Source organism: Antechinus flavipes, chromosome 2, assembly GCF_016432865.1.
Source record: "Antechinus flavipes isolate AdamAnt ecotype Samford, QLD, Australia chromosome 2, AdamAnt_v2, whole genome shotgun sequence".
NCBI lineage: Eukaryota > Metazoa > Chordata > Mammalia > Dasyuromorphia > Dasyuridae > Antechinus > Antechinus flavipes.
In genome coordinates, this window is record NC_067399.1 from 224,731,779 (window position 1) to 224,754,717 (window position 22,939).

The 22,939-nt window shown below is 40.3% G+C and overlaps 1 protein-coding gene across 5 annotated transcripts in view; it reads right to left on the reverse strand.

Annotated features, from left to right (window-relative positions):
* The window catches only part of MAPRE3 (microtubule associated protein RP/EB family member 3), an 81,268-nt gene continuing 58,329 nt past the window's right edge, over positions 1-22,939 (reverse strand). For 3 of the 5 annotated variants that reach the window (XM_051976314.1, XM_051976309.1, XM_051976313.1), the window contains exons 2-7: positions 4,941-5,068; positions 4,375-4,520; positions 3,038-3,239; positions 1,431-1,585; positions 1,126-1,278; positions 1-972 (exon numbers count right to left, since the gene is read on the reverse strand). In XM_051976314.1, coding sequence (XP_051832274.1) covers positions 904-972; positions 1,126-1,278; positions 1,431-1,585; positions 3,038-3,239; positions 4,375-4,520; positions 4,941-5,061 — 846 coding nt within the window. In that variant the 5' untranslated portion in view covers positions 5,062-5,068 and the 3' untranslated portion in view covers positions 1-903. Of the gene's footprint in view, positions 973-1,125; positions 1,279-1,430; positions 1,586-3,037; positions 3,240-4,374; positions 4,521-4,940; positions 5,069-21,608; positions 21,627-22,939 lie in introns of those variants that run through there. The other 2 variants (XM_051976310.1, XM_051976312.1) reach the window with 2 other exon arrangements.

Consider the following 22,939-nt stretch of genomic DNA (forward strand, 5'->3'; position numbering starts at 1 on the left):
TCTTTTACCACACAAGTTTATTTTAAATAAAAGTGAACACAGATGCAGGCTGGGTGGCCCGAATGGGCAAGGGAGAGGGAGGGAACGATGGGAGGGCAGACATACAGCAGGATCCAGGCAGAGTCCGTGTGGTATGAACTAAGCTGCAGGAATGGGAGAGTCTGGGGGTGGGGAAAGGGACACAGGGGCAGTGCCAGGCTACAGTGCCAGGAGCAGAAGATTGAGGGTGGGCCCAGTGTCAGGTGGGAATAATTCCACCCCTTAGGTGCTCCCCTCCTCCCTGGCCTCCCAAGCCCTTGCCAGTCTGCTGCAAACTTATCCTGTACTCCCCCGTTCCCCACCCTGGACCTGCCCTTCAGCCACTGGGAAGTCAAATGACAAAATAAATAAGGATCTGTGAGCCCTAACCTGGCCCCCTGGCAATGGAGAAGGGGAGCCAAGCCAGGCTCGATGCCCCGGAGCCCCTGGCCTTTATAGCCCTGGGAAAAGAACAGGTAAAGTGCAAGGAAAATCCAGTAAGTAAAAATATACCAATGAATTTGTCTGTCAAATATACAGCTGTGGGTTGTTGGAGGAGCAGGGCAGGTGGAGTGGATGGGCAGGTAGTACCACCTTAGAAAGTGTTGACCAACACAGCAAAGAGACAACGGAAATAAATAGAGGTGAGGAGTGAGCATGGGGTCCTGCCCACTTGGGCCAGCGGCATATTATGTACAGGGCCCCGTGCCTGCTCACCTGTCCCCCACCCACCCTTGCTCTCTGGGGCTCCCCAATGCTGCGGCACTGACACAAAGCACCTGGCCGACTGGCTATGAGGGAAGGGGGGATATAATGTTTTGGGTTGGGGGGGAAGCACGGGGAAAGCCGTGCAATCAACCAGGGCTGGCATAGGCTGTGCTCTCCTCAGTACTCATCCTGGTCTTCTGGTTGATGCTCTTCAATCTCATCATCTTCAGGGGGAGCAAATCCTTCCTAAGCAAAGGGAGAAAAGAGAGTCAGACAGCTTGGAGCAGAGGGAGTGTGTCAAGGACGGGGACTTTTCCTCGAACCCAGGACTACCGCAGGACAGGTGGGGCGGGCCCAGGACCACTGCAAGACTAGGTGGGGTTGGTCCCAAGGGCTGACCTCTGTGGCATAGAGGATGCCGATGATGCCAGAGATGACAGGGCTGTTATCGCTTTCGTGTTCCTGGCAGATGAGCTCAATGTCACGGAGCTTGCTGAAGTAGAAGTCACGCTCCTTCTCCAGCCCATCCACCGTCAGTTTCAAGTCCAGTAGCTGTTTGGAGAGACACTGATCCTCACACATGTGGGCCCCCCTTCCTGAGGCCGGCTTTCTCCCTCCTCCATGATCTTGGCCAGTCCCCTAAGAGTGGAGGGGGCCAGGATCGTGCCTTTGGGGCAGCGTGACTCTACCTGGTCTGTACTAACCTGCTGGTTGAGTTCAAGGATCTGGGCATCAGCCTCATGACCGCCGTTGCGTGTGGAGGGAGGGTTCTTTCGGAGGATGCAGGGCGGCGCCACGTTGCTCAGCCGGCCAGGAGTCTGCATGTTTTTAGGGCCTGTGGGTGACGTCCTCTGGGGAACTGCCCAGAAAGAAGGATCAGAACAGGCCAGTTGTGCCCAGTGACTCAGCTCGGCATAAGGTGGCCTCATGTAGCAGCTGCAAGGGTACAGGCAGCCCATGCAAGAGACAGTCATTTCCCCCTCCCTTGCCTGACTAGGGAGCCAGGCAGAGGGATCTGAACCCCAAACTCTTAACTCTTGTGTTTTTATTTTATGACAGCCAGGGAAACCCTTTTGGAGACTTTTGGAATAAGAGAAGGCAATGAATGAGATAGGGAAAAGAGCTGGCCTGAGAGTGAAGGGGAGAAGGGAGAAAGCAGGAGAGTGGGGAGAAACGAGCCAGGCCCTCCCCTACCAACAGCTGGAGCTCAGGGAGGAGCAGCCAGACCCAGGAAGTAGGGCTCCAGATGAGTAAAATTTTGTCTCTAGTTCTTGACTTTCCTAATTCCAAACCCATCTTTCTGCCTGGCCAGGTCCTGATCAGGAGAGACCCTGGGATTTCCCTCACCCAGGGAGATGGGACTGCCAAAAGAAACTGGGCTCATCCCCATTCTGTCCCTTTATGCTGGCCCCCTCCTCTTCCTCTCTTCTTTCCTGCTGTTTTGCATGCAATAGTTGCTCTATCAGCATAAGAGCTGGGTTCTGGACTGCTGTGTGCCACCATCAGACTGCTCCTGTCAAACTGATGATGTGCCCATAGGCTTTCCCCATTCCTCTGCCCTGAACAGCCTGTGGCTAGCTTTCTTTCTACTGCTGCTCCCCAGGTGGATTTGGCTGCTGCTGCTTCTGTGCAAAGCAAGCGGGTAGGAGGTAGGGAAGGCAGTGCAAGCAGAAGAGATGACTCTGCTATGACGGAGTCAGATGTGGACTCAGGGGAGTCCCTGCTCTTTTTCCGTTCTCATCCCTCTCAGTTCTCCCTTTTCTCTTCCTCCTCCACTACTGGAGCTCATTCAACTTCTTATTTCAAGCTGCTGCTCTGATTAAGTATTCAACACATTAGGCTTTGGGGATGAGTGAAGACAGAATGTACCCAAGGGTGGGCCCCTATGCACAGGGAAAGGGAGAGAAGCCACAGCTGTATTGATTGGGTGGATCAGCCTTTGACACAATGGTGCTCTGGGCGGCTACGTCCAAAAGGGCAAGATGTTCTGGCTGAGGAAAGACAGAGGACCGGCTGCCACCTCTATCTATTAGGGTCCACACAGATCAAGCCCAGACAGTTGAGAGAAATGCCTCATGTTTCCTACCTTGAATCTGTAAGCCACCTTCCAGGTGAACAGCTATTTTCCGGCACCCACCCTTATTCCTGTCCCTTAATCACCACCCTACTGTTGGATCTCTCCCATTACAAGTGTAGATGACATCTGAACTCCGTGATAACAGTCTCCTCCAGGCTGGTGGGCATGGGGCCGGCCCCACAGGCACTCTAGGCTCGGCCCCCCATGTTCCCTCCCCCGGCTGGGGCACGTTACCTGCAGTGCCAATGGGTTTCTTGGGTTTGTTGAAGATCTGATCACCTGGGTTAGGAGGTGGCGCCACATCCTGGCCCTGCCGTGCCAGTAGAGGGTTGTAATCCTTTCCGTCATAGTTCGCATCAAAGAATTTCTTAAACCACTGAATAAACTCAAAATTATCTTGAAATTTTCCTTTCACTAATTTCTCTACAGGAATTATCTGAAATAAACCAGATAGGCAGAGAGTGTTCACTATGGGCCACTGGGCTCTTTCTCTCAGGGGCAAAGTTTTTGCATCATGGACCACCTCCCTGAGGCCATCATGCAGCCCTTGTATTCTCTGGGTTTACTCTCTCCCCACTGCCCAAGCTTCTACACCCCAGTCCCCATTCCACTGACCTCCTGCCCTTCCCACACCACTGGAAGAGGCAAGTCTGAGACAAAGAGGGATGTGTGAGAGAGGAGAGTGGAAGAGAAAGGGAGAGATACACAGAGAAAGAGAAAAAGAGAAAGAAAGAAAGAGAGACAGAGGGAGACAGAGACAGAAAGATACAAAGAGAGAGACAGAGAGATAGAGAGAGACAAAGAGCTAGAGACAGAGAGAGAGGGAGACAAAGACAGAGAGATACAGAGAAACATGGAGACAGAGACAGAGACACAGAGACAGGGAGACAGAGAAAGACATGGAGAGAGAAGGAGGGAGGGAGGGGGGGAGAGAGAAGAGAGAGAGAGGGAAGAGAGAGAAACGAGAGAGAAAGAAAGAAAAAGACAGGAGGGGGAAAAGGGGGAGAGAAAGAGAGAAAGAGAGCGAGAGCGAGAGCAAGCGCTTTCTCCATTAACTGGAGAGCACGATTTCCTATCCCTTCCCAATTAAAAACTCATGTGACCCGCGGGCCCCCCCCCCCCGGCCTTCCCCCCCCCCCCTTAGTTATGGAGGAAGAGGGTCAGACTGAACGAAAATCAATACTCTAGAGAAACAAAAGAGTTAGAATAAGGGTCTGAATTTCAGCCTTGGGCTAACCAAGAAATGACAGCTAAATGGAACCAAACTATAGAGAGCTTGAGTTTCAAGGATATGTTGAGGTCAGATAGGGGATACAGTGGGATGGGGAGTTTGAGTGTCTCAGTATGTAAAGAGGTTTGAGGTCCTCAATATGGCCCTCAAGGCTGGATTCTCTTCCCAGGGAGCTGGGGTGGGAGGGGAGGAAGGGTGAGGGAGGGTGAGGGAAGGGCCAGAGCAGGTTGCAGAAGGACCCAAATGGGTCCCTCAGCCCCTGCTGTGGTGGCGGCTGCCGGACCGTCTTCTTCCCCAGGGCCAGACAGCTCCTCAGGGTCTCCTGAGTGCAGACACCTACTTTGTCAACACCCATCTTCTTGAAGGCAGCTTGCAGCACCTTGAAGTTGTGGATATATTCATGCTCTAGCTTGGCCTGGAACTTCACCTTCCTCAAGTGCACACATCCAGGAAAGAGCATATCCATGAACTGGCAGTAAGCAGCCCCTGTGAATTGGCATGCCTGACCTGAAGGGTGTCCCCATAGTCTAGCTCCTGTCCTTTCCCCACTCTTTCTTCTTCTATCCCTCAATCCATGCCTTTTGAGCCCAAGATTTGAGAGCCAATTTGGTGCTGAGAATAGAGACCATTGGTACCATTTTCATCTTCTACCTATTCTTTTGAATTTTCCCCTTGATCCTGCAGCTTTTCTGACCCTTTTTATCTTTCCTTAATCAAATACTCTATATGCTTAAGTTCTATGAGCAAATGGTAAATTAATTCAGATTTCTGCTGCTTGATTCCACCCCAACCATAACTCTATACCCTTTTCCTCTAATTCTCAAGTTATTTTACTCTCACAATTCCTCTTCCTTCCTTCTTTCTTCTCTACCTCCAGCTCAGATTTTTGCTTTGTCATTTTCTTACCTGAACATAGCTGTTCTATCTTGGTGTAGTTGAGATGCAGGGAATCATTGACCCAAGCAAGCATGTCATGGCGACTCAGGTTCTCACTGGTCACAGATGTGGAGTACACATTGACGGCCATACCCCAGCTATGAGGAGACAGAAAGGAGGGAAGGGAGGTCATTATCTAGAGAATTTCACTCTACCTTGTCTCTGCTTTATCCAGAGGAAAGAGCAGTATATTAATCTCGAGAAATGGAAAGGAAAAAGGTGGTGTTGCCCCTAGGTCACATATGCAAAATATTCTGAGGAGACAAGCTGGGTAAATTATTAATTCAAGGATATGTTGAGTGCTTACCATGTGTCTGGCATTGTGCTAGATGCAGTATGATACAGAAGAGAAATCCCTCCCTTCAAGTAATTTGTAGACTCATTCTACAGAAAAACAACATGACTGAACATAAAAGTGCCAAATGAGGGTCAAAGCCAGTGCTAAAGATTGAAGGGTAGAAGAAGTTGATGGGAAAGCTTCATGAAGGTAGGATTACCTTTGACAGGATGGAAAATCTGACAATCTTCCTTTGTTTCCTAGAGGTTTGTAATACCAAAATATCTAGAACTAACTGAGATAACGTGGCAATGGTCAAAACACAACTGGCTGAGATGTCACAAAATGTACATAGGTTTGTGTAATGATGAAAGCACCAAAGGTATTTCTAATCTATATTTCTCAAGACATGTTCTAGTGGTTGCTCTACTGCTATATATGTTTGCACTGGAGCAGGACTCAGCAAAGATTGTGACGGGGCATTTTGATCTAGTCCTAGGCCCAGAGAAGGGGCTAAGGAATAAGGAATGATTATATTGACTAAGTACCATTGTGCTATATATATACTAAGATTACAAAAACAACAAAATGAAACAACCCCAGCTCTTAAGGAGTTTGCTTGTATTCTATTGAGGAAGACAACATGTACTTCTATAACGACCTAGTCTAAATATAAGCTGGTCAGAGCAGATATGAGCATAGCGATCCGGACAGACTTGTTTGCAAGGTGGTACATCCTGGAATATTCAGAGGCTGACAGCTCTTGTGTGGTATGTATAGCAGGAAAGGCAGCAGTCCTAGATGGAAGTGGATCCACTAAAACTGGTCTTCAAGCACCCTCCAGCTTGAGACCCCACCTTTATTTAGAGTTTCTACAAGACTAGATTAGATTTAGGCCCAAATGTCCTCTTTTAGCAGCAGATATGGTAAGTAGCCCCATGAGGCCCTTGCTGTTGCCTGGAGTCTTCAGGCTTATGTTGGGACTTCCCAGGGAATGTGGTGGGGAGCCAGGGAAATTTTACATCTCTATTTACATCTTATATCAAAAATCCAGCTTCTTTTTTAGGATACAGCCAAAGCCTTTGAAAGTAGGGTTCTCAGAAAGGCCACCTATGCTGCAGTGTTCTTAGGAGAGGTCTTGAGCAACCTTTAATGGGAAAGCCTGATGGGAAGCCTGGGATCCTATATAATGATGTCTGGGGTGGAAACGGAGTGCCTGGACAAACACAGTTGGAAGAACTGATGCCTCCAGAGCTCAGTACCATCACTGTTATATTACTGAGGTGATTTTCTCAGGGACACCAGCTAATGTTAGAGCTGCAGCCTCAGAAGCAGCTCTTGGGACACTTTGGTAGATAAGGGTCTGCTCTGCCTGGTTTTGGAAGAAACCATCCCAGAATCTTAGGGGCCTTTCACAGGAAGAATGAGAGTCCAGCTTTACTTCATGATCGGGCCTGACAGGGATGGGAGTGCCTCAATTGTCTGTCTTCTCCCCCTTTGTTCTTTCCTGGGTTCCTAGGAGACCTTGGCTCTGAAGACAAATGTGCTGTGACCAGCAGATGGAGCTTTATTCCTTAAAAACAGACTTTTTGTGGCTGCATCTGTAATACAAGATTGTTCTAATTCTGATATCATCTCCAGTCATCCTGATCTCTATCTGGCCATTGGATCCACAGGCTCTGGAGGGGAAACTGAGGCAGGTGACCTTGCCCACCCCTCCCTCACTTGCATGTCACGGCATCCCCTCTCTGATGTCATGGTGGTCTTCGAGAAGGAAGGATCACCAACAACAACAGTGCTGGGAATTTTGGCAGGGGGAGGTATGAGAATAAAGAAAAAGAAGTTCAGCATGTTGGAATAGGGGAAGGCATCCCTGATTCTGAAGGCTTCAACAATAAATGTTTCTCAGGTGGCTCCAAAATGTAAGATTTTACAATTTGCAATCAAGTGCAATTATTGAACATCTTTTTTATTGTGGGGCAGCTCCTTTTAGGAACAGTCTTAAGGGTCTTTTGGGTTAGAGATGACTCAAAATTACAGTTCCCAGGATCATTCTTGCCCAGAATGCTCCATCCTTCCTTTCCCCAGCCCACCTTAGTCTGGATAGTTATTGTCACAGGTGTATTAAGACAAGAATAGTTTGAGGTAGAAGAGATTAAGTAATGGTTAGTGCCATACAGGGAGGCTGCTTCTGCTTCTGTCGTCATTGGCAGTGCTGCCTATCCTTTGACAAATGGTGGATGCTGTCTGGAAGCTGTCTATGCAGTTTGGGGGAATTAAATTTTCCATGGAGGTTGACTTTGATTCAACAGCAGTAATACCAACGGTCCTTCTGTTGTGGGTCCTGGATTTTTTTTTTTTTTTTAACAATCACCTGATGGTACATGGTGACTGTTACAAGTTATGACAGATAGCCATTGTATCGTTATTATTACATTGAGAGATTGATACTTAGGAACTGTACTCTAGGATTATTAAATCCTGCTTTATAGTTTCATGATTCCTAAGAACAGGCATAAAGTGGAAAAAAGGAGCAAAAGATTTGGTTTATAATTATAAGGTTCTATGCAACAGGGCACCCTCTGTTCTAGTACTTTTTGTAACTGATTCACTGAGTATAACTTCTTTACCGGTATTAAAAAAGTTTAACCCTGAGAGAGCCCAGACAAGAGGTAGGAACATAGTTAAGGCAGATCAACTGAAACTTGTATGTATGAGTACAATGAAGGATATTTAAATTTTTAAAAAATAGTTGTTCATATTTTTGCATGCCTAGAAATCCCATACTCAAAGCTGGCAGATATTTATTTTGTGATAAATCAATTCACAGATATTATAGTGAATGTTTAAAGTTTTCTGTGGACAGTAACACCTGGGAGGTACAATGTTTAAACATTATCTGGGGCAGCTAAAAGGAGGGGGGGAAGAAATGGGCTTCTGGAATAGTCTCTAAGTAAAGAATTTTAGAAATGAACATTCTAATAGATTTTTGGTCTCTTTCCTTAGAATCTAAGGTGGCTAACACCTAAGTTTAGATATTTAAATTCTTGATTCATGTGGCTTGATTCATGATTTAGAGGCTTTAAATCATTGTTCTGTTCTTTAAAAATACTCATGATCAAGGATATCCTAACATTTTACCAATCTAAAGCCCTTCAGGTACAAGTTCAACCCAATTCCTTTATTCTCTTTTCAGCAAAAAAGGAGAATAGCTTAGTCATCATCCTCCATAGACTAAATCTTCACCTATTTGAAAACAGTTAAAATGTCCTTCATTCTTCTCAACTTTTATCAGTAATTTTCTACGCTATACTTCCCAGCCTCCCCTATGATAATTCTATGAAGAGCATGATTAAAGTCCTCTATTCCAAGGGGCACATAGATTTCTGACCCTTGGCTGTATATCTAAATATTTCAGTCTTGAAATGGTCAGAGAGTAGCATTCCTCCGCAGGTTAGGGTAAATAAGATCAGACTCCAGAGAGTAGAACTCATGGGCTCTCATGTATGAAACAAGGGCTTCATGCAGCTTTAGTTGTTATATAGTATCATGAAGCACAAAGCTTTGAGCCTAGGGGGGAAAATGGCAGCATCTTGGGCTAGCCAAGTGGATGATAAAAACCTATGGTAGTTCTCACTTTCTTGCTGTCTCAGGAAGTTGCCAGATTTTTTTTCAGCCTATAGAGGTGGTTTACCAATTTCCTTTCTCCCCCCTCACTTCTGAATTTCCTATAGGCCTTGCTCTATAGATCTCGTCCTACCAGGTAGGAAGGCTGGAACCACTGATGCTTGTTCAAAGAAGTGAGACCCCTGTACAGCACACACTCAATCTGTTGAATCTGCCAAAAAGTTTCCAGCTTCTGATGTGGGACCATGCCCCATTGTCACAGGGCTGTTGTCTTCCTGCTCAGACACAGTTTGGGCTGAAGTAATGTTTGGAAATTTTATGTAGCCACCACCCCCACCCCTTTGGGTTCCGTCTAGGTTATTCTGGGGTTGCATTAGGGGAGTGTGTGTAGGCCAGGGATGGGGGAGGTTCAGAAGGGCCGGAGTAGCCCTTTCAACGGGTCACAAAGCCCTGGGAAGACACAGCCAATCATCTCCCTCTCTAAGCTGAGCAGTGACCTGACCAGGAAAGGATTACTCTGCCAAATGGGTAAGGGAAACAGGTACAGTATCCTTTAACCCACATTTATTCTTTCATCCACCAAACATTTAAGTATTCAGTTATGGGAGATAATTTTAGATGTGTTTGAATACACAAACAAGTAGACACAGTTTCTGTCTTCATAGACCTTATGATCTCAGGATGTGCCTATCATGAGCTCAGTCTGATACCACCCTACTCGTTTTCCAAATCTAGCACAGGGAGCTAAATGAAGAGACTTAAATGGCTGTTCCAGTGTGCAGTTCTGCCTAGGTGCCAGGGAAAGATGATTGGTGCTGGAACTTATCTGGGTGCTCTTGGCTCATTCTTTCAATAGCTATAGGACAACTTGCCAACTCAGTCCCAAGAACCCTGGAGAGGCCCTACTCATTGCCCCCAACCCTCCACCCTCTTCCTTTTGCTGAAGTTTTAGTCATTAGAGGGCCTGTGGCAGTTCTCAAGGGGATGCTGCCGGACACAGACCTGAACTATTAAGGGTTTTCTCCTAGTTCTCAGGATCAGGTCCTAATGCTACTGCCAACAAGAAACTGATATTATATAAGCCTTTCGAATGGAATAAGTTAATAAACTTAGTAAAATTGGTTGAGTTTTCTTTTTTAGAAAGGGAATGTGGATTGTAGTGGGTAGAGGGACAGCCTTGGGGTCAAGGAGTCTGGGCTCAAGTCTTGCTCCAACACATAATGGCTTTGTGATCCTGGCTAAGTTAAGAGATCAGTAGAAAGAATTTCCATACAACCAGGAGACTCCATAGTAATGAATTCAGAGGTCTGGATCCCCATCCCACTTTCCCCACCTCTCTAATTGCCTCTCTTTCAAACAATGTGAAATAAAACAGGATGCCTAGGAAGGCCTAAAGAATCTTTTACCAGCTCTGCATTTAGTATTTTTAAACTCATTAGATGCTTAAAGTCCAGGGATGACAACAAAAGTACCTTCTATATTAGTTCCACAACTAATCCTTTGCTGGGAGGCTGAGAAAAAAGATGTAATAGAATGATAATTTACACCTATATAACTCTACATTACAAAACAATTCATATATGCATAATTTCACATAAGTTTCTCAACAAGTTAATATTAAGAGCATTTATACAGTGTTTTCAGGTTTGTAAAGCACTTTCCATGTGATATATCATTTGATTCATATGAGAACCCTGTGGGGTATATGCTATTATTATTCTCTGCTTTGCAGATAAGGAGACTGAGGCTGACAAAGGTTAAGTGTTTGTTCAGGATCACACAGCTCTTATGGATCTGAAGCTCCAAAGTCCAGCATTCTATCTGCCTAAGGCATTGGTAGATAGTGCAGATAATGTATCTAATTCAGAGTTAATGAATGAAGGCACAAAGATGTTAATTTTTTCAAAAGTGGAAGTAGAAAAGTTGTCAGTCAGATCCATACTCTTTCCATGACACAATGCTCCCTCTCTTCTTGGTTGCCACCATTGTTGCCCCCTCTTCCAATAGATCTTGTCTAGAATTCTCCATTAGGCACTTTGTAGATACTAGGATCCATCATCTTTGCTCCAGACTTTGTAAAATGTTTTATTTGCCAGGGAGTTACTTTCTTTTTCTTTTTCTTTCTTTTTTTTTTTTTAAATATTCTCTCTTTTGTATTGGCTTCCCTCATTAGAACATAAGCAATTTGAGGGTAGGAGTTGTCTTTTTGTATTCCCAGTGTGTATTTGTATTCCTTAACACAGTACCTGGCACATAGTAGGCCCTTAATAAATACTTGCTGGATCTATCTATCCATCTATTATTCTGCAACAAGTTTCAACTCCAGACCAACTACTCAAATTATCAGTGTTAATTGATTCTCCCCCTTTAACTTCCAACAGGGCTGTTACAGACCTTTTCTTTTCCCCCTCTCTCTTTTCCTAATTTTCAGTCTTTCCCTCCCCTGCCTACAAATATGCACAAGTCTTGCTCAAGTTTAAATGAAACCTTCACTTCACCTTAGCATTCTCTAAAGCTATCTTCCTATATATCTCTTCTTCATTTCACAAACTTAAAAAAAAAATCACTTTCTTCTTATTTAGCAATCTTTTGCAATTTGCCTTCTGACCTTCTCACCCAATTGAAATTGCTCTCTTTAATGATCTTTTAGTTCCCAAATCCAGTGATAATTTTTTTTTTTCAGTTCCCACACTTTTGGACTTCTCTGCAGCATGTGACCCTTCTCCTGGCTCTGGATATTCTATTTTTCCTGGGTTTCTGTGACACTGCCATCCATTGGTTTTTTCTCTTCTTCCTCTGGCCACTCCTCAATCTCAAGTGTGGTTTCATCATCATTCATGCCCCACCCCCTCTAACAGGGAGCATTCCCTACATCTTTGTACTGGGTTCTCTTCTTTTCTCAGTTTATATTGTCTCTCTTGATATTCCAGGTATTTCATTATTGCAAACCTCTAGGGATATGGGAAGATGGTCAAATTTTCCACCCTTCCAAAGGCTAAATCCTTCATGAAACTTTCCTATTAATCTCTTCCCTTGGTTGGCTCTTTTAACATACATTTTAGCAGTTGATTATAATCTTTTTCATAGTTTTGCAGTTCTTCTCTCTAATTGTCTTTTTTCTTTAATAAGATTGACTATGTGAAGGTAAGGATTTTTAGTATGTGTCATGCTACTTACTGTATATGATAGATACTCAATAAATCCTGTTCCAATAAATCCAACAATTCACCTGTTCCTCATGGAATCAGACTCTAGGGAAATGACTCATACTTTTATATATACAGTCTTACTCTCTCACCTAAAATCCAGTTCTATATAATCAACTACCTGTTAGGTAATTCCAGTTAGATTTCAAATTTAACGTGTTCAAAATAAAACTGTTTATCTTTCTCCAATCCTACCTCTTCTTCCTTTATTCATTCATTTTCTTTAAAACAAGGTAATCAGGGTTAAATGACTTGCTCAGGGTCACACAGCTAATAAAAGTCAAATGTCTGAGGCCAGATTTAAATTCAGATCCTTATGTTTCCAGGGCTGGTGTTCCATCCAATGTGCCACTTATCTATCCCATTATTTATTAAAAGAATTTTCTGTGTATTTATTGTTTTAGAGCAGAATGACCAACACAGATCATCATAAATGACAAATATTCAGTTGTATAAAATTGTATATATATTTCTTAAGCACAAGTAGGAGAGAGAAATTTAAAAATACTTAAATATATATTTATGGTCTAGAAAAATAGGATTTAAACTAGATGAGTCTAAGTTGCTTTACTTCCTTGGACTCACTAATTGTTAATTTCCCCCATCCAACTGAATCATCAATTTCACTGTGTGAATAATAGATCACAATAAATGAGTTCTCTACATATATGAATTGACCTAGAAATTCCCTCTCCCCCAAACAAAACAGGAATTTACTGAAGATCAATAGACTAAAATGCTAAGTATGGTTAAGTATTCTGCAAGATCCTTATTCACTTTCTATTTTTAGTTAGGATGTACTTATATAACTTTCTTCAGTTCATCATATAGGACAAGCATGAAGGCTCCATTTATTCCTCTAAGAACATTAGACCAGGATCCCCTGAAAAAAGTTTTTTTGGAACCATCATCTTTGGCAATCCTCATCTAACAGTCAGTTGTCCCAGTATACATGGTTATCAGCTCCTTTGTAATCAGACTGCATCATCATTCCTCACCTTACTACATCAAAGGGTTAAGAGAACACATTTGCCGGCTTCTGAAGTCTCTTGTTCCAGCTTGCACTGAGTGCCCCTCCCTGCTCTTCAGATGGCATAGAATCTAAATTCTTAATAAAAAGCTAACTGGATTGCAAAAAGCATAAGATAGTAACAGTTATGGAAATTTTAATGTTCTTTTTTCTTTTCCCTGAGGTAGTTGGGGTTAAGTGACTTGCACCCAGGGGGTCAACAAGCTAGGGAGTGTTAAATGTCTAAGGTCAGATTTGCACTGACTTCAGGGCCGGTACTCTATCCACTACCTAGCTGCCCAAAACCACGTTTCTTGATCCTGTGTCCAAATTTCTTATGACTTCTACCATGCCATCTAGGAACCACTTATGTTGTCAAATGAGTGGGAGCGAATGGTTTACCATCATGGAGGTTGGAGACCCCTGCCAGGTGATTCAGAGTCATGCCCTACTGGATTAATAGGGAAAACCTAGCTGTAGAATAGGAGAAACAGGCACAGTACTTTTCTAATTATGAGGTAGGAAAGACCAGTGGACATGGAATCAAAGATCTGTCTCTGGCATTTGCTGTGTGACTTTGGTCGGGTCATGCCTACCTCTCTGATCTCCAGTGTCTTTACCTATAAAAATGGGAGCTACTCCTGCTGCACTACATACTTTCACAAAAGAATTAAGAGAAAAGTGCTTTATAAAATTTAAACCTTCTCTATGTATATTTTTAGTAATAGTCTAATGGAAAGAAGAAACAACCAGAAACTTAGATCTGGATTTATTGTTCCCAGGGTAGGTTTATAGGCTTTGAAGGAGTAAGTAAAGGAAAATGGGAAGAGAAGTGATCCTATACCTCTGAACATACCTAAACAGGGATGTTACAAATTGTACAGAACTTAGATTCCAATCCCAGCATCCTTCCAAAGGAAGGACAGCTTAAAATACTTCCCTCTGATTCCAGTCTACAAGAGAATGGGGGACATGGTGGTGGCAGATTTGTTCACACACTACAGGATTTTAGCACAATATTTCAGTGAGTGGAAATTGCTGATGAGCTGGGAAGAATAATATCTGGGTCAGACTTGCTTCTAACAGGGGAGGAAAGGGCATAGCTTCCTGGTCAATTGGTTGGTTCTTGAGCATAGAGAATGGTTTAGCCAAATAATGGAGTTAAGATTACATTTTTGAGCTTTATGGAAGCTGGGCAGAGTCTAAGGACTTCGAGATAGCATGGTTATCCTTCCATGAAAGAAGAGAGATCTTGGAATGGCTTTCTGTTAAGACTTCAGAGACTACATCTGTATTTTTTGAGGGAACAAATAGGTCAAGTCACCATCTACATTTCTCTCCATTACTATTTTTTCCATATTTTGAGGCATCTTATGTCCTATTATTCCAAATTAACCATGCTCTGCAAAACTCTTTGACTAGTTTAAACTTTGTCTCATATCCTGAGGTCCAATTCAATTCAATTTAATCGAATCCATTGTAAATATTTGGTAAGGCCCAAATTGTGCTAGTACTAAAGAAATGAAGTGTAATCTTTGTTCTGAAATTTACAATAGATGGTGTGAGATATGCATGTAAATAAATCAGAGTAAGAAAGTAATGTCAGATGGATGGATCTGAGAGATTCAAGAAGGGATATATAATTTCAGATCTTAGCTTTGCTACTTATTATCTATGGGACTATAACAAAGCAAGTTACTGAATTTCTCAAGATCTCAAAATGAGAAGATTTTTTTTTTCTATTCCCAAATTGATGATTGTAGAGTTTGGATCTAGCCATTCCCAGCTAGGGGGAATCGGGATAAATGATATAGAAGACATGGCACATGAATTGGGCCTTAAAATAGAAGGAGGTCTAATAAAAGGTGTTTGGACATGGGAATGAAGTCTCATATGGAGAGAACAACTTATATCAAAGACTGGAATCAAGAGAGACTAGAATGAAATTAAGAGGCCAAATAATTCATACTGGCTGGAAAGAACTATGAAATTAAAGCTGAAAAAGTATATAGTAGGTTAGATTACCAGAAAGTAATGAGATAGGAGAAAGCATAATAAATCATACTTAACGGCACCATTGATAATAAACATAAAATATTTTACATACATTTGTGAATTATATTTATCACAATTATAGCATCTTAAGGTGTTCAGTAACCATCAAGCAACCCATATCCAGGGAGAATTCCCACAATAACATATCTGACAAGTAATCCTCCAGATTCTCCCAAAGGACCCAATGCTTCTACAAGTAGAATGGGTAGCCTGAGGAGACAATAGTTACCCAATGCTGAGGTAACTATTGTGTCCTGAGGCTACCCATTCTACTTGTAGGTCATTCTAATAGTTAGGTCTTCTTTCCTGAGAAGTTTAAATTTGCCTTTTTGCAATATGTCTCCTTGCTCTGGGTTCTGCCCTTCAGGGACAAATAAAACAAGTCTAATAACTTCTGTCCACATGACAGTTCTTAACATCCTTGAAAACTACTCTCATGTCCGTCTCTCTTGGTCCCCCCACCCTCCAGCCCTTTGAATTCTTTTTCGTTTGGCTAAGGATCACCAGTTCTTTTAAATGATCCTCTGATGATACAGACCCAGGCCTCCTGAGCATCCTACCTGTAGCTAGCTGCCTCTCTCTGGATGCATGACCCATGCGGTCTGACTAGAGTATCTGAGGGCCCTGACTGCCTTCTTATTACTGGAAGTGATATCTGTCTTAATGTAATCTCCAAGACTGCATAAGCTCTTTGGCTGCCACATTGTATAATGACTCAGGAAGAACTTGCAGTCACAACATTCTAAAGTGCCAGATATTTTTCAGATGGATTGCTTCCTTCCTCCATCTTGCAGCCGTATAATTGACTTTTTGAATCAAGTGTAAGACTATATCTATCCCTGCTGAATACTTGTGAGCCCACATGGTACATTGGATGGTTGGACTTGGAATCAGGAAGATCTGGGTTCTAATCCTCCTTCAAATAATTGCTAGCTAGTCACTTAACCTCTCTGGGTTAAGAAGTGGTCTAATTTCCTCAGTTTCCTCAGTCTGTAAAATTAAAGGGCTGGACTTTGTGACTTCTAATAACTAAATCTACAACCTCATGGATTTCATCTTTGTTTTAGTCCTCTAAGAGTCTACCAAGTTTTTCTTGGATCCTGTCAACCAGTATGGTACCTATCCTTCTGAGCTCTGTGTCATCTGCAAATTTGATGAGCATATGCCATATATACAAATATAACCTGCGTTGTTCTCAAACTTGGAGTGTTCAGGCACCTAGGGGGCACCTGCTGAGCTCTAACTACCCATACTGGCAGAGAGAATACTGACACGAAGCAGTCTGCATGGTTTTCGGGTTCTCATAGAGACTCAATCTAGAAACAGGAATGGTCCTAATCAAGCCCAGGTCCCTGAGCATTTTTATCTCCTTTTTACCTTGCCAACAAAACCACAACTATTCCTTGAGTGGCTATTTGATTTATCTGGATTCATATAACTGTATTATCATAGAGTCCACATCACTTTATCCACAAGAACTATGATGTACATTTTGTTAAGAACTAAGTAAATTATATCTACAACATTTTCATGATATTAATTTAGTAACCCTGTTAAAAAAGGAAATAAGATTGGTCTGCAATCATGGCTTCCTTTTCTAGATATTCCCTATCCATATCTTAAATTAAAATCCACAACTTTTCAAGAATAGAAAATTAAATATGAGAGACATACAGCTGGTAGAATGATAAAAATATAAATGATAAATAAGAAAAAAAGTTACAACCAATATTGAAGAACCAGAATTTTATATATTATATATATATGATTAACAATAACAAAACAGGGAATATGTGTGTGTGTATGTGTGTATGTATGTATGTGTATTTGGAACTTAGGAACTATTTAGTTTCAAAAATTACTAAATTTGCAAAATAATTTAACATTTTGCCTTACTAGTGAGCTAGTGTTTTAAAAGATTAATTTTTTTATTATTATAGGAAATACACATTCTTTTTGACAAACTATGGTTTCTTTTAAAAATAAATTTATTTACACAGCATTTATAATCTATCTCTCCCATAGTTTCCTACTTCCCCAAATAAACAAAACTGAAAAATAAAACCCTCATCAGAAGCATACAGAGTTCAGCAAAACAAATTTCCACATTGGCCATGCCCAAAAATGTGTCTCTTTTTTGCATTTTAAGTTCATCACCTCTCAGAAAGGAGGTGAATAACTTATTTCATCTTTAGCATATTTTTTCCAAATGTATATTGAACATTCACAAAATAGAGCGTGTTTTAGATCTTAATGAAATCCTTTTGAAAGGGAGAAATTTATGAATCATAACACAATAAAACTAAAAAGTTAAATATGTAATCAAAAAGTAAAGTTCTATAGTAAAAATGGTCTACTAAGTAAAATGCCTGAGTTAAAAAATTATAGACATAACAGATAAAGACAAGGGCAATATTAACAGAAGTACATCATCAAAATATAATGGCTATAGCCAAAGTTGCATTAGTAGAGACAAATCCACACAATGCCAGGGGTCACCCTCAATGTCATGATCGAGGCATTGAAGTAGGACTTTTGTGAAAATTTTAAAACAATGTTAATTGCTAATAATAATTTTTGTAGTCTTTTAAAACAATTGTTGATTTAACATTTCAAGTGTTCTTTTATTTCATTTTACTAATTTATACTGTAAACTCAATCTTTTTTCTTTCCTTTGATATGGGATTTTCTTTTATTTTAAATGCCAATATAAAATCTGAGACTCTCTTTTTTTTCCTGTTAATTTCCTCTCCAATTTTTCCTGTTAAAAAAACTCCTGTTTTTTTCCTGTTTTTCCTGTTTCCTTTTTTCCTGTTTAATTCCTGTTAATAATACAGCATTCAGCACTATATTTTTGCATGTAAGTGTAGAACCACCATCTTGAGGGAGCTTATTTATACTGACTTTCAAGACTTTCAGAATAGCTGTCATTTTCTTGAAGCACATGACATTTTAGTGTGGAAAAATACATGAATTGAATTTTGAAGAATTATCTTGACTGCTAAATTCTCTGCCATTAGGATAAGTGAACCATCCATCTTACTATTGTGAAATTTTGTTACAGTGACTTTGTCTACTGATCCACTTTTGTATATGAAACTGCAGTTCAATTTTGTTCTTTTTTCTTTAAAAATATTGTTAGTTTCAAAACATTTGTGTTTTTTCTTTCCCTTTTTAACTTCCTTATGTTTTCTCCTGTGTCTTTTGAAAATGCTTCAATGATTCCTTTATCTTTTTAGAAAATTATTGTGGATGAAGTGCTGGACCTGGAATCAAGAAGAGTTGAATTCAAATCCTATTCTCAGATACTTACTAGCAAGTCTGGGAAAATCATGTGATGTGACCACTTTCTGCTTCTGTTTCCTCATTTGTAAAACGGGGATAATAATCACATTTACTTAACAGGTTTGTTCTAAGAATCAAATGAGTTAACATGTAAAATATTTTGCAAACCTTAAAAGCACTATATAAATTCTATCTCACCTATCTAATGACATCACTACTATACTTCTCCCTTTCTTTCATTTGTCCTGAAAATTCTAAACAAAACTTCTTTCTTGTAATCAATAAACAAAGTCAAACAACAACAAAATCTACACATTAGCCTTTTATGAAAATGTCTCATTCTGTACTTTTAGTGCTTTTCTGTGTTTTTAAAGATTCTTTTCTGTATCATGCGCCCTGGCAATTCTGGTGAAGTCTATGGACCCCTTCTTAGAACTATGCTTTAAAATGTATAAAATAAAATACACGGAGTTACATAAGCAACAGTTATATTGAAACAGAATTACAAAATTATTTTTAAAATCCACCATTTCAAAGCTCCCAGGCTAAGAAACTCGTGTGTTGAAGTTTCTCATGTCTCTGTCAAGAGGTAGGAAGCATGTTTTATTACTTGTCCTTGGGAAGTTTGTGTTAGATGTTACTTTTGTTAAATGAACTTTGGCTCTTGCTTTCAGTTTTTGATGTGCCCTTCATACCAATGAAGTACTGTTCAAAGAGAACTGACTCTAAGAACAGAAGACCCTAGCTTCAATTCTACCCCTCATGTTTATTACCAGTCCAATCATGGCAAAGTCACCCCATCTCCCAGCTTCTTTCTTCACATGCAAAATGAGGGGTTGCACTGGATGGTTTGTGCTCCATCTTCTTCCTAGCTCCAAATACATAAACTTTTTGCTACATTTTCCCCAAACTATGACTAGGGGAGTTGAAGCCAATTCAGTTTGATTTGCAATGCACCATATCAGTGGTCAATATGGTACATGCCAGGCATGATTACTCTTGTATCCTTTCTATGTATTATCTTCCTCTATTAAGATGTAAGTTCCTTGAAGACAGGGCCTATCTAGCTTATGCCATGGCACTTAATAAATTATTTTTCATTACATTTCATATGCACTCTGTTTTTACACCATTCTTTGTCACAAAGATCTCAACACTAAATTAAGCCAGTATTCTCCAAGTGATGTTATATGATTGCATATCATGAACTACCAGGATTTCAGAAGAATTAAAGTCAGAAATAACTCAAAAGACATTAAAAGATGCATAGTAGATATAGGGAAGCTAATAATCTGTGTATAAACACATATGTATAAAAATATAATTGAAGATATATATATAAACTAGCATATATTGATAATAAAAGACAACAGAAATCTCTAAAGATACTAAAAGAATAAGATAAATGCCTTAGCATGTAGGGAAGATCTTTTATGGAAGATTTGTGGGAAAACAGACAAGAATCTCATAAGATAAGGAAGCATGGAGGGCTGGCAATTTACTTTGATTGAAGGAGTATCAAAATATCAAGGGAATTCCAGCTTCATCTACAGAAGGTTATTTATAGGATTTGGAGGTAGGGTGACTCAAGCACTACAAGAACTATGAACCCTTCATCAATCTATCAAAGTACCTGAAATCCCCATTAGTCATTCTAATGGGGAACATGAGTGCACTGAGCATCTTTGGAGTAGGGAAAGGAGGGATATTAGGGAAATGACTAAAAAGGTAATGTATTGCATCAAGACAAACTATATAAAATAACAGTCTAACCTTTCCCTGGGTAGGAGAGAAAAGTTCACTTAAAAAAAAACCCTACTTTTCTGACATTTCTCAGGTAAGCATTCAGTTTAATGTCTGAAAGGAAACTTTAGATAAAGTTTACTTTAATTGAATCTCTTCTCTCCAGGCAAGTACAATGTTGCTTTGATAGTAGTAAAATGTGTTCTGAGCATCTAAACAGGTGCTAACTTCTTCTCTTTGTGGGTGATTTAGAAATAAAATATCAACCTTGCCTTTAAAGGGATAATTGTGTAAGTTCAGGAGATAAGATTAATAAAAAAAATCAAAGGGGAACAATATGACAACAGGATATAAGTGAGAATTACATGACATGGTATAGATTAAACATGCTATAAAGGGTAGACACTGGTGAAGACTAGAAAAGTCAGAGAAGACTTCATGGAAGAACTGGAATTTGAAAAGTGACCTTAAAGGATGGAAGACCTTTTAATACACAGGAGGAAAGAGAAATCATTTTGCAAAAAGGGAACAACTTATACAAAGACACAAAGATAGAAATAAACATTTATGGGGCAAGTGAGTGAGCAAGTTAGAGAGTAGTGAGAAATAAGGTTAGATAGGACAGGTCCAGATAATGTAAGGTCTTGAAAGCTTAGGAAAAGGTATTTACATTTGATGCAGGTAAAGAATAAGAAACCATTATAGACTTTTGTATGGAAGAATAAAGTGAAGAAAGGAGTACTTTAGGAAAATTAGTTCTGCAGTACCATGCAAGTTTCATTGGGATGGAGAAAACCTGGAGTCTGGGAAGTCAAATGTTGTTGGAATAAAGGTATAGGTAATGAAGCATGAATCCACACAGATGTGAGTTTGGATTTGGGTGGTACCGGAGGAAATCTCAACAAAAACAAAGGACAGAGAAATGTTAGAGGAATTTTAATTTTAAAAAAGACAAGATTTGGTGATGGAATAGATGGAAAAGATGAAGGAAATAGGCTAAAGGGGACTGTAAGACTATCACTTTAGGTTACCAGCAAAATGTAAATGAGAAGAGTTAAAGATAAAAACTTGGAAGACATCAACATGGAGTTGCAATCCCACATGACATGGATGTGCTCTACAAGTAAGGGAGTGTAAAGAAAGGCAGAAACCAGTAATGAAGCCTTGGAAAATGCTCAAAGTTTTGGGGATAAAAGAAAAAGAGAAAAGCTGCAGGGGAAGCAGGAAAGAACCAGAATCGTGCAATGTCATGGAACTCAAAATGAGGGAAAATTTTAAGAATGAAGAAATGACCAACTGTCATATGACAAAAAAGAATAAGGACAGAGAAAGCCATTGGATTTGACAAAAAAGTCACAGATGACTACAACGTATTTCAGGAGAGTGTAGAGATGTATACTAGATTGCAGGAAGTAAAGGAAGTATAGACTACTTGCCCATAACCATGGTGACACGCCAGACCAGGAGTTTACAGTGAAGGCCATTTTCCTCTGCTGCAGTTTTGTTGTCTGACTAGTTTGTATCTCTGCCTGCAGTATGAAGGACCAACATGCTGCTTTGAGTAAAGGTTGGAAATAAAATATAGATGTTATATTTCTCCCCTCCCAAACCCTTTCCATCCCTGTTTATCTTCTTCCTCTAAAATCTATATCTGATTTGCAAATAAGTGAGAATGGCTGTCAGTTCTCTGTAAAAACCACTTTCCCCAGATTCCTTAATCACACACACACACACACACACACACACACACACACACACGCACACACACACACACACACACAGTTGTATATGAAAACTCAAGCCCACAGTGAAAAAAAAATTAAGATGACTGAGAAGTTTTCATAAGTAAAATAAATCTCAGCTAACTAGAATGTTTAGAAAATGGAATTTTAGTTTAATTTTCCAGTTAACTGAAGGTTAATCAAAAATTTCTTGTTGAAAACCTGGTTTCTCTGAAATATAAAAGTTTCCTTTTGTATCTCAATAACATAATAGTTCTTGAAGTGATTCTGAAAATTGTCAACATGAATTCTTATAACCCATTACCATAGATATGGAAGATATAAGATGAGCTGAATTTAGATTTAAAAAACACAAAATTTCAAAATTTTCTCTCACAATTTCTTTTAAACCTAGAGCTCAAGAAAAGTAATGTTTATTTGTGAATTTTGGTTGGTTGTTTCCAGTTAAAGTTTTACACTGAGATGAAGGAGTAAATAAGAAATTTGTTTAAAAAGTAGCTAAGATAATTGTAAAATAAAAACAAAATTTTATACTGTACCTGCAAATAACTCAAAATGTACCAGGAAATAGAAAGGAATAAAAAGAATCGATCATGGACATAAAAAAAATGGAGCATTATCATAACTGGAAACAGAGAAGGCTAAAAATAGGATGGCTAAATGGTGCAGTGGATAGAGTATTCAACTTGGAGTCAAATAGATTAGAATTCAAACCTGTCTTCAGACACTGTGTGACCTTGGGCACTTAACCCCGTTTGCCTCAGTTTCCTCATCTGCAAAATGAGCTGAAGAAGGAAATGGTAAACCACTCTAATATCTTTGTCAAGAAAACTATAAATTGGAGTCACAAAGAGTTAGACACAACTGGAAATGATTGAACAATAACAACAAACAGAAGATTTGAAGATTTTTCTTAAGATGCTATTGAAAGAAGTAGAACTAACTGGCCTTAAAGGTAGAAAGTTTAACAAATCTAAGAAATGAGATATTCTAAGAAATGAGGCACTCTAAGAACAGATAGGATT